Raw genomic sequence first — 12734 nt, forward strand, 5'->3', positions numbered from 1 at the left:
TGGCTTAAAAGGTTATCTAGATATGGGTCTGTGTCTGCCCTCACAGTTCCTTAAGCTAAGAATTTACTGTTTGGAAGGTCACAGTCCACCATGGCAAAACCTAAACTCAGTCACATTTAAATCCCCCCTTTCTTCATGTTTTATTTTCTGCAAGCATATTAGGATTTTTATCATCTTCCGTAGTTGAAATAGCAGTGCCTAACTAATCAAGAACTTGCACTTCTTCACAAGCAGGAAAAAAAAGAGACAAAAAGGTTAAGGACAACTTTTATTGCTACCAGAGGCTTTTATCATCAGTACATGGTTCTGACTGCAGTACCTTCTTCAGGCTGCACAGGGAGCTCAGGACCCAGAAGTCATGAAGAGAAATACAGGTAGGCTGGGGAGGCAGGGGGATTAACTTTTATCAAGAAAATCCTAATAGCTTAACATAAAACTAGGGTACTGAATTCAGTTATTACATGTTACAGACCCAAATCATAGAGCTGCCCCAACATCTAGACAGTCTCTCCTACTGATTATAAATGAGTCAACTGAACAGTTTGTTTAAAATCTAATTTTAGTTGTTACATGTTTCTTTGGTGAGCACCTGGATATATTAACTTTATCACAAATTCTATTATACAAATGTCAAAAATGCTTCCAACAAATCTTAAGAGTGTCCTAATCACATGCCACTTTTAAGCTTCAATTTAAAGATAAAAATGAAAATATTAATTTTGTTTCCAAACTCTAGAAACTGAAAGGAGACAAACAAAAATCAACATGGTAATGGGAGTTCTTTTTCTGTTACCAACTCTGATTCATAGGCAATTTTGAAGTACCTTTTTCAGATTAAGTTGAATTTGAATCATGGATTAAACATGGCTGTCACTGAAATAATTTGCTCACTAAATTGCTAAAAATAAATTTTCAGGGTTTCCTCATCAGTGGAAGTCAGGCTATAGGTCAACATGCATAAAATTCATTTAGTATTCAAAGAAGCAGCAAGCAAAAGCAAGAGGAAAATTAAATCAGGATTCTGGAACAAGGTTTGCTAGCTAGGAATTCTGGAACTTAAAAAAAAAACACTGAACGTGAATTTCTGACACAGGGTAATCTACATTACATTTTAGCAGAGAAAAGGGTGGAACTGACAAACACTACAAAGAAATTTTTTACTTAAAAATTTTTTGATCTTGAATTTTACACTTTTTTTGGTCTTTAAGTGCTTAAATAATGTTGAATTATAATTAGCCATACAAGTCAACAGGTTTTTTTTTTTTTTTTTTTCTGGCTCATTTCGAATCAGCCTGGTAAGGTATATACCTTTATACAGCCTATCCTGTTTTCCATGTTCCCATTCCCACAGTAGTCTACCTTAGTTTGCACTAGAAGGTAACACCTGGAGCTACATGACAGAAACAGGCTGCAAAGGTGGACAAGGGGAAGTATGTCCCTCTTGCCTTGATAAATCAGTGCCACACACAGAACCCACATTTTCTGAAGCATTATCTTCATTATAGAGCCGTTTGATCCCATCATAGAAGTCGTCCACTTCCATTTCCTCTACTTTGCGTTTAGCAGAGGTATGCTTGCACCCATTGGCAGCTGGGAGCTGATGGTAGAAGGCTGCTGTACCTCTGACTGGCACTTCTGGTTTGCTGTTGTCCTTGGAGAAATCTGGGCCTGGGGCAGAGGAGGGATGTAATCTGAACACTCCTTTGTCACAGGTCACCAGGGTGTGCTTGAGGGGACGGTAGACATAAACGGAATTTAGAGGCAGAGAAGACTGCAGAGTAGAAAGGTGATGTGCCACAAGCTCCCGACAGTGGATCAGCTGGGAGCTATCCATCTGAGCCCGGGGGAAAGAAAACACAAAGTGGATAATTAATACAGGCCGCTCTGTCTGTCGTCTTTGCTGGCCAGTTTTTCTCCCCGTGCCCTCTCTGCCCCCCAGGATTTCTTTCCCCACATCTTTTACCCCAAACTTGTCTACTCCAGCCTACCTATCATTTTTAGAAATTGTGTCCAAATCTGTATTTGTATTACAAACTTCTTTGGAACTTGAATTCTTTATTTGCAATTGTATGCTGTACATCTTCATGAAAGCTGAAATTATTCTTTTTCGTTCACTGCTATATATTCTAACATATGCTTTTGTTCCCCTGTCTAGAAGGCCTTTCACCCTACCCTCTTTGCCTCTTCCAACCTCCTTAGTGAAGACCAAGGTATAGATAAACATAAAATCCATTAAGCATTTAAAGAATCAGACAGAGGCAAGAAAAAATTTAAATAAGGGGTGGGGAAAGGCTGGCTAAGAATTTTGAACAACTTAAGTATTATTTTGTTTTTAAAACAGTAAATGGGAACCTTTGACAAGTTATATTTTTGTAGAAAACAGCAGAATTGACAACAATAAGAAAAAACGTTCTTGCTAATGTTTTTAATTTGGGAGTTTCACTAATTCCTTCTTATCCTTCAGGATAATTCAGGTATCAGTCCTTTTGGAAGCCACCCCCTTGACTCCCCTTAACCCGCCGACAAACCCAAATTTCAGGGTCATCTGTTTTTGTATCAACCTGTCATCATACTTACCACACTGTATTAGAATAATCTATTTAACCATTTATGCTTTTCTACTATAGACTACAAGATCCGAAGAGGTAGGCACTGTATCATGTTCTGTTTTTTTTTTTTTTTTTTTTTTTTTTTTTTCAGTACGTGGGCTTCTCACTGTCGTGGCCTCTCCCGTTGCGGAGCACAGGCTCCACGGCATGTGGGATCTTCCCGGACCGGGGCACAAACCCGCATCCCCTGCATCGGCAGGTGGACTCTCAACCACTGCGCCACCAGGGAGGCCCTCATGTTCATTTTTATTCCCTAAGTTTCTAGCACCAATAACTGTACCTGGAAGGCCTTCAAAATCTTACTTGTGATAGAGTCCAATTAGTTGCTCTTTGCCTTACTTTCCCTGCAATTATAGCTCTAGTCAGAATTCCTCTAGCAACATATATTTCTCCCTATTCAAATTTCTTTAGCGGCACCCCAAGTGCCTGTCGGAAATAATCTAACCTCTTTAGCTTGGTATTAAGAAGGCTCTTCACAATCTGACCCACCCTTTTCCAGCCTTATTTCCACCTACCATATCCCAATTTGTGCTCTACATTCCTGCCAAACAGCCCTGCTCTCTACTCTGCACAAATCTTGCCCTTTCTTACTTTACCCTTGCTCATCCTGTTTCTACATGTTGAAACTGTATTACGTATTCCTTCCAGGTCTGGCTAACTGATGCCACCTCCAGGAAGCCTATCTTGACTATTTAACTATTGGGGATCACTTTCCAGTCTTATATATTCTTTTTATAATCAATTCTTATTCATACCTATAAAACCTGTAGCACACAGCATGACTTTGCAATACCACAGAGAAAATAAGGAAAATAACATGCTCTGCAAGAACATATTTGGTGACAAAATTATTTTTATCTCTAAATAATACTTATTACTTGTCACCCAGGAAAGTATCAGTAGAAAGGAAGACGAAAGGCTGGTGTTAGTCATGACGTAGTACAAAGGTAAAAATGTCTGAAGTTGTCAGAAACTATACCCGAAAATGACCATTTTTAATATCTACTATTTTGTTCACTAATTTTTTTCCCCTAGTTTGAAAGGCACTAGATAACCCTAACAAACAGGTAAGATATTATTAACTAGTATTAGAATTTCTTTTCCTCTCTTAAAAACAATGGAACAAAGCACACAGGATAGGGATGGGGCTTCAAAGTTCTTTAGGGCAACTGGTATTCTAGGCCAGGTACCACGCTTCTTCAAAAAGCCTACAAAAGAGAGGTAACAGAAAAAAAGACAGGAATTGGGAAGTGAAAAGAAGGCTACAGGGTAAAAATTATTATAAGTACCTAGGTTTAATGAACTGTTCTTTAACAAATGAATGATACTTAATGGCCTAGAAAAGTAAAAATATCAAAATATTCTAATGCCTTGATCACTGGGCATAGTATCACAGAAGAATCCTGAAAAACGACATGTATTTCAAGTGAAAGGAAGACTATTTATGTCACTATAAACTTCCTCTGTGAAAATAGTAGGTAAATAGGGAGTTCTATTTATAGGTGAGGACTGGCAGAAAATGGGGCTGGAAAGACAATGAAGATTATGCAAACCAATACCACCTAATGAACTCTACTTCCACCCAAGTTAAGTCCTTTGTCTAAAATAATGCATCAAAATAAATTTCTTCTAATCTACTACAACCTAAATTTGTTCTAAGAAAAAAAATAATATGGTCCTCATTGAGATACAGTGGAGGAAACAAAATAAGCACATATACTGGAATTACTGCAACTTTAGACACCAGACTAGTCCTCTAATGAAATTGTTATAAAAAGATTTAAAACGAACTTGTTCTGACTGCAGAGTGTCAAGAGAACATTTAACTATCTCCCCAAATTCAAACATGGTAACCATTTTAAAGCATCCCCTGCAACAACAAACAGAACTATAATATAGCTCACCAAGGAGGTAGGGTAAATAGCATTGAAAGTTTACAGAGCAGACATCCAAGTAGGTTACTGATGGGAAGAGGGGATCAGAACAGTATGATGTAATTGGTCCAGATGGACCCATAAGGTTCAATGGACAGCATAAAGCACTGAAAATACCATGCAGTGCGGTAAGTAGTCTGACTTTAAGCACCTTTAAGAAGAACTAGAAGACCCTGGTGGGGAAGGTCTGCTTCCTTAACTCCATACTCTAATTTTAAACTACACCACAGCAGAAACATCTACTTTGACTAGTGGCTGACTAGGGACTAGGAAGACCACCACACTTATCTGGGTAGATTTAACATCCTGAGATAATCAAGGTGGACCACATCAGTCAGAAAGAGGAGAACATGAGTATAACCACAGAAGCAGAGCAATGAGAGAAGGGGTAAGAGGAAAGCGAGGGTTAGCTATCCCAGAATGATGATCAACAACAGGTAGCAAAAGAGATAAGAGGGGTGGTGATGGGGGCGGTGGAGTGGGGAGTGAGGGGACAGGGAGGGACAAGAGGAAGCTTGCCTTTCAAACCAGGGAACACTCACTGTACTTCGTCTGAAGTCCAGAGGGAACATAGGCAGAGTTGGTCATAGTGGGCCCCCTCACAGCATGAGATGTCTATGATGGACCATTAAGCAGTCCTCTCAAACCAGGACCCTGGGAAACATGTCAGAAGTAATTCCAGCATGACCTTACCATCTGATGCAAGAATTTCCTAAACTAGAACCAGAAATCCAGAAGAAACATCTGATATTACTATGGCCTTGTCATGGTCTTATTACAAAGATATTAGACTTGGTGTTCCTACATGAACACAGGTGAACTTAGCAAAGACAACTGAGTCTTAAAGAGTAAGGAGCCACTCAGATTTGGGTCACGAGGGTTTCAAAGAATTGCTAAAATCAAGTCTCAAAATCTCTGAAGTTCTGTGACCTTACTTGTTTTAAATTGTTCTTCCTCATTATAACTTTACTACATGAAGCAGAGACTTTTTAGAATCACTGTATCCCCAATGCCTTGATCATAGATTTCTCAATAAATGTCTGTGGAATATAACTATATACATATACAAGAGAAAGGAACAGTGGTTTTCAAACTATGTCCAAATAGCTTATGAAAGGGAAGAGGCCATGTTGAATAGGACTGCATTTGATAGGCCTGTGCCCCAAACACACATTACAAAGTAATACTTTACTACTTAGGATTTTGGGATTGTGTGTGTAGAAGATTTTGTTGGGGGTGAGGGAAGGGTTCCAGTTCTAAAGGAAACTCTTAAAACCACTGGACTAGAATCTTCAACGTTTCTGTGGTATGGAAAAAGCACTGGGGTATTTTTTAGTTTTCTTTGCTACTAATACTAAGTTCTGTGTGTCTCTGAGAAAGTCCCAAGTTCCCTGGACTGCAGCTATAAAATAAAGGAGTTGAATGATATGATTTCTAAGAAGGTTCCTTCAAATTCCAAGCTTATAATAATACTTGGGGAAAACAGTTTCAGTGAACACTTTCTTCTAGCACCAGAAGACTTATAAAAGAGAATAAGCAGATTCTCTAGTGTTCTTCAGTAGAGAACAAGCCCTCAAAGCTACAGAATATACATGCTATTTACATTCTTACTATTTATGCTTCGAAGCCTGTCCTTTCTGTGTGACATGACTCTAAATAACATTCAATGAAACAAATCAGAATAACTACTGCCAAATGAGAATAAATAGGGACATATATATTTAAAGGGAAAGTAGGTTCATAAGTCTTTTATGGACTCAGTTGGCCGAGTATGGTTTGCAGCAGATCTAAACTTGTAGGTTCTATTTGGTGACATGAATAGAAGCAATGAGGATTCTCTCCAAGTTGCTGCTAACACACAGCACCATTACTAATTTTTCATTTGAATGAGAATTTTCTCCACTAAACTTTCACTTTTTATATAGACAGTTGATAAAAATTTAACTGACTGCTAACATTTTGTATCAATTTGAAGATATAAGTTATTAAACAATCTGAAGCAAGAGTGAGAACTACCAGAACTTCAGAAAGTCCTGGAACTTCAGGAATATAGTTTCTATTTGCCAAATACTTCCCTCTCTAGCCAACAATAAATTATGTGCTTGTCTAAAAAAGTAACTTCTTGCAATTTATGTTCTTGACTTTTATAAAATAAGTAAGTCAGAAGTACTATAATGAAACCTACAAATATAGCTAGGAATGTTCTTCATACAAAACTAATGGAGAATATATTATCAAGAATCTTACTAACTTTTAAAGTAATCTAGAAGGGATGAAAAGAATCAAGAAAATACTATCTAAGCTTTAAAAAAGGAAAAAGACATCTAACACATAAATTTAAAGTGTGTAAAACTATACTCTTCTCTACTCTTAAAAACGAGTTGCCATTACAAGATTAAAATGTCTCTTAGTTTTATAACTATCTGCTAACCCTATGTATCCCAATAGGAGAAAAATTTTTAAATGAACACTATTTAATTAGACTGACACCTACCTGTGCTTTCTGAAGCAGTTCAATTGTAAGAGGAAGCCAATCAGGAATGAGTTTCTCCATTTCCAAACTAACCATGGCCAGGGCAAGCATGGATCCTTTGAATTGCAGAAGTTGGCTGCAGGCCATACAGTGAAGTAATTGCTTGGTAAGGACTGCCAAATGTTGAGATGGGCTCAGTTTGGGCAAACTAAAAAGTAACTGAGGCCTAGTTGACACTGCAATGGCATGGAACTAAAAAAATAAAATCACAAGAACATCATTCTAGTTTTACTCAAATGTCTAGAAAAGCTATATACAGAAACTGATGTAACCTCAGGTATTACTCAATTTCTAAGTTTGCAATTCTAGCTTCAATGATTTGACATATACCCCAATTTCTCATTTTTCCTTGGCTAATTGCAATAATTTTCCTTTTCCTAAAAATCAGAACAACAACAAAAAAAATGAGTGGGCAATCTACTTTTCAAGTTACTGAAATAGGACTACACATTCAAATAAGAAACTAAAAGATTTCAGGTATATTTACAATGTGAAGAAAATCCAATGGTGTGGCTGTGTGAAGATCCCAATTCAACTTATCCAGAATAATTCTCTCCATCCTCAGAATTTCAGATGAAGAACATCCACAGAAACTATCTCTTGCTAACACCTTCAGTACTGGTATTCTCTATCCAAAGCAAAGGGGGATGGGGCAGGAGGACAGGACAGAAAAAAATAAACTCATTTTTCAGTTTTTGTTTTGGTAAACAGAAAACAATAAAAGGATAATTTCAAAAAAGAGACATGACTAATCTTTTAAGGAAAATATTTACCTCATCTTCCTCAACAGTCTTGGCAGCTAGGAAAAAACAGCTGATTGCAATACAACTCAGGTATTTTGGGTGGGCCTAAAATGGGGAAGAGAGAAAAAGCAACTTCAGTGATTCTTCAAAAACTTAAGAGTTAAAATTCACAATTCTATGGAATTCAATTAATCTGATTCCTACGCATTGTTTTATTTATTTATTGCACACAATTCTATGGAATTCAATTAATCTGATTCCTACGCATCTATCTATCTATCTATCTATCTATCTATCTATCTATCTATTTATTTATGGCTGTGTTGGGTCTTTGTTTCTGTGCAAGGGCTTTCTCTAGTTGTGGCAAGCGGGGGCCACTCTTCATCGCAGTGCGTGGGCCTCTCACTATCATGGCCTCTCTTGTTGCGGAGCACAGGCTCCAGACGCACAGGCTCAGTAATTGTGGCTCACGGGCCCAGTTGCTCCGGGGCATGTGGGGTCTTCCCAGACCAGGGCTCAAACCCGTGTCCCCTGCATTGGCAGGCAGATTCTCAACCACTGCGCCACCAGGGAAGCCCCCCTACCCACTGCTTTCTAAGATCAGAGCTAACTTTTAACTTCATAACCTCAGCCTTATTATACTCTATGAAATACTAAAACCATTCCATTGTTGGAAGTTCAACCAATGCTAGTTAGCCAAAGTTAATTTCTATCCAGCAGAGATGAGCTTGATTTTAGAAGATATTTTTTTATTTAATAAAATTCCCCAAATTAAAAATATATTTGTGTATTTTTTAAGCTAGTTTTATTCTCTTTGCCTGTTATATCAGTTAGATTAACATACTAGGTGTTAGGGGAATTAAAGAGAAAGGGAAAATAAAATGAAAGCTATTAATATATTTCACATGCTTTAAAAAATTATAGGATGCTAGCAGATGAAATTTTCTAATTAAATGTTCACCCAAAAAATATATATTCAAGATCCATGATAAGAATGAAAGGCTCCTAAATATATACATAACCAAATTAGTGGGGAAAAAACCTTTCTTGGGTTTGGCACCCATAGGAGGGCTTGAATTTGCCATTTTCCTTATCTATAATAAGTAGGCACACTTTCTACGTCATTGGTAAAATAAGGGTTTGCCAACCCAGCATCAGAATCCAATTTTAAATAATCAGGACAGGGATTTCCCTGGCGGTCCAATGGTTAGGATTTGGTGCTTTCACTGTCATGGCCTGGGTTCAATCCCTGGTCGGGGTACTAAGATCCCGCAGCCACTCGGTGCAGCCAAATAAATAATCATGATAATTTAGTCCAATTATATTGAATGACACAGAGATAAGTTATATAACACAAAGAAAACCTGTTGCAACATTTATTTTATACCTAAATATTACATTCCCATGAAGCCTTGGGGAAGGCTTCTGATGACCAGAGTATGGCCTTGATTAATTTTTTAATAAACATGCCAACCAGTGACCATTGTGCCTTGGTGTAAGTGGCAGACTGTCTAGGAATCTTCCAATTCTCTGCCCATATGAGAAATAAAAGCTAGTTCAATACTATCAATGTTTTTAAATAATCATTAATATTAATCAGAATATTACTGTTTAGAAAGCACTGACATAAATATATTTTCTTTTACAGATGAGAAAACAGTCTCAGAGGTTAATGGACACCACACAAGTGATACAGAAAGTGAAGTCAGATCTTGTTGCTAAGACAGTTTTCCAGGTTCCCATGTATACAACATATCAAAACCATATCCCTGAGGTAATCAGAGTTCATTACAAAGAAAAGAGTCCAACAGTTAACAACTTTGGGTAGGAAATGCAACCCCCAGATCAAGGGCACCAATAATAAATTTAGTACTGAAAAGAATCCCAACAGCAAATATATGGGTGTGTGTTTTTTAAACAAACAGTAGTTCTCAATCCTGTATGTATACCAGAATCATCTGTGTAGTTTGTTTTTGTTTATTTAAATACAGATGTCCAGATCTCACCTACTAGAGATTCAGATTCAATAAGTCTGGGATAGGGCTCGAGGTCTATTATTTTTAAAGAATTTCATAGTACCTTCTTCTGCACAGCTGGGATTGAGGTTCCATTCACTGTTGTAGCCCTTTAATAGTCTGCTTTAAGCACCTTTAAACTATGAATACATTTTAGATGAATTGTTTCAATACAGATTAACCATATCTAAGTATCTGATGCTAGTAGCATGATAGGACCCATTAAATAAGCAGTATGAAAGAAATGATATTTTACTTGGCAAAATTCTGATTGTTCCAGAAACTTCCCCTAAATCTGTTTAAAATGTTTAATAATAAGGCCAGTAAAAATCTTCTCTATGATAGAAGCTACAACAAGTCCATTAAAATTTTTGAGGAATATACAACCCAAGAAACGACACTAACCTCAGACGCATCTTTCTCTGTGAAAGGGAGATTAGCTATAGTAGGGGACTAGGGAGAAGGGAGGGGGACTTGATGCTGAGATAAATGTAGGCATCTCACATAACCCAGACTTCAGGCAATTAGTATCATTATAATTTAAGTTTCTTTACTCTCAAAAGTAGGAGTTTGAAACATAGAAAGGTAACTTGAGTGGCCATCCAAATTCTTCCACTCCGTAATTCTTTGGCTTCTATTTTTTTATACCTAATAACAAAGAATATGGTACCCTCAGCACTGAATACATCATTCCTGCAGCTACATATTCCTAGGTATACAAATAACAACTGAATTGCTTTTCATGCCTTGCTATTGAATAAATGCTGACTTTATGCTTTAAATCTGTTGTGGGCCTACTATGACTGATTTCACATACTATAACCAACAATATATTATAGCAATAGGGACAACGTAAAACTTACCTGTAATGCTGCCATTTAACAAAAATACAACGAAGTTATTTTATGACAGTTCAGTTCATCTTGTTATACTCCTCTAGAAAGTATTTATATATTGTTCAGAAAACTACACAAAAGGGATTCAATAAATAAGTAGTGACAGAGAAAAATATGCAATAGGCTTATACTTTTCTAGTCTGATTCACTGTTCACAACTAGTACTCAATGTGTTAAAAAGATGACTGAACATTTTGCCAATGCTATATGGTTTGTATTAAAATCAAGAGATCAAAACTTTCATAGGTTAAGTATAAGTTACGAATACTTGTAGCCAAAAGAAAACTACAGAATATAATTAGAAACATTTCCGAAAACTTAAAGCAATAGCTTATAAGTATATATATAATCTTTAGGAAGGTTTTCCACTCCTTCCCACTTTGTAGAATGTTTTACTAATAGTCCCTGGTGTAGCATATAAACCCTCAAAAAAGAAGTTGTATGTAAGTGTATTCTAAAATATTTACCTTTACAGTAGCTAAGAACCTGTCCAAAAGACTGCTAGCCAGAGCAAATGTTTCTGGGTAAAGGTTGAATTGGTACTTGAGTTTGGCCAGCCACTGAATCACTTCATCTCTCTGGGATGGAGAAACATTCTATAAGGGAACAATTAAAAAATAAAAGAGAACAAGTAAAGTTTCAAGTTATCATCAAGGATATGTTTGTAATTCTTGTTTATAAAAGGTTAGCAAATGCTATGGAATATGTGTTTATACGTTAAAAAATGTTTTTAAGTTTATTCAAAATCTATCAAACTTGAGATAAATGAAGATAAAACCTTATGTACTAGTTATAGCATTTAATATCAATATCCAATATTCTCTTATTTATTAAATAAAATTTTCACAGTGTCATCTCACTATATATCTATACTTTAATTAAATTGAGATTTTAAAGTTTAGGTAACACTAATATCAACTGACAGTAATTTTGGAAGTAAGTTTTCTTAATTCTTGAGAATAAGAAAATATACTAGGGGGCCTCCCTGGTGGCGCAAGTGGTTGAGAGTCCGCCTGCCGATGCAGGGGATACGGGTTCGTGCCCCGGTCTGGGAGGATCCCATATGCCGCGGAGCGGCTGGGCCCGTGAGCCATGGCCGCTGAGCCTGCGCGTCCGGAGCCTGTGCTCCGCAACGGGGGAGGCCACAACAGTGAGAGGCCCGCATACCGCAAAAAGAAAAAAAAAAAAAAAAAAAAAAAAGAAAATATACTGAATTTCTTTCTAAGGCAGCAAATAGCCATTAAACTATTTTAGGAAACACAAATGGACCATGATAACAGAATGATAGTCCATTAAAAACAAAACTAAAGTCAAGAGGAATAAATGAAAAATATCAGGAATAAGAGACAAATTACACATTTAAAGATGATGAAAGAATACTGAAGGGGAAATTAACCTGAACCAACTTATCATTACAAAGATCACTGCACAAACACTAAACATTATAGGTGTTTTAATCTTCCAACATATTATTTTTAACTGCTGGATATAGGCTTAATTTTTAAAAGGTACACACTTTAAAGCAGTATTTAACGATTTACTCTTTGTAAGCACCATAAAAAACAAAACAAACCTAGTAATACTTAATCTACTACTAATAAATAAAATACATCTATGTAAGTACTACTTCTGCCAGGTAAACACAACAAAGTACAGAAATAACTCTGTGATTAGTGGAAAAGACTATTTTCAATAAGTTGAGAGTTCCAGACAAGTTAAGGTTTAATCTAAGCACTGCAGGATTTATCATCATAACCATTTTGGATAGAAATCTCTTTAAAAATAAATATAATACTTATCTCATTCCTCAGAAAGTACAGAGACCACAGCTTAAACCTTTTTCCTGATCATTCAGGGTCAACTTTATGAAATTAATTCCTATATCACAGAAAGATGCCTCAAGAGCTACTAAAGCATGAAGGGCTGTACATCTTGACAATATATCTCCTCCAACAGGTATTTCAGTTGGAATTTCTTCTCTCCTTCCTCTTGGCTTTCTTTAGT

At 36.6% G+C, this 12734-nt stretch overlaps 1 protein-coding gene across 3 annotated transcripts in view; it reads right to left on the reverse strand.

Annotated features, from left to right (window-relative positions):
* Positions 1 to 255: 255 nt before the first annotated feature.
* The window catches only part of CCNI (cyclin I), a 32295-nt gene continuing 19816 nt past the window's right edge, over positions 256 to 12734 (reverse strand). For 2 of the 3 annotated variants that reach the window (XM_060113606.1, XM_060113588.1), the window contains 5 exons: positions 11198 to 11326; positions 7850 to 7924; positions 7564 to 7704; positions 7038 to 7268; positions 256 to 1834 (listed from right to left, as the gene is read on the reverse strand). In XM_060113606.1, coding sequence (XP_059969589.1) covers positions 1391 to 1834; positions 7038 to 7268; positions 7564 to 7704; positions 7850 to 7924; positions 11198 to 11326 — 1020 coding nt within the window. In that variant the 3' untranslated portion in view covers positions 256 to 1390. The remainder of the gene's footprint in view (positions 1835 to 7037; positions 7269 to 7563; positions 7705 to 7849; positions 7925 to 11197; positions 11327 to 12734) is intronic. The other variant, XM_060113597.1, reaches the window with a different exon arrangement.

This window comes from Mesoplodon densirostris, chromosome 1, assembly GCF_025265405.1.
Source record: "Mesoplodon densirostris isolate mMesDen1 chromosome 1, mMesDen1 primary haplotype, whole genome shotgun sequence".
NCBI classification, from domain to species: Eukaryota; Metazoa; Chordata; class Mammalia; order Artiodactyla; family Ziphiidae; genus Mesoplodon; species Mesoplodon densirostris.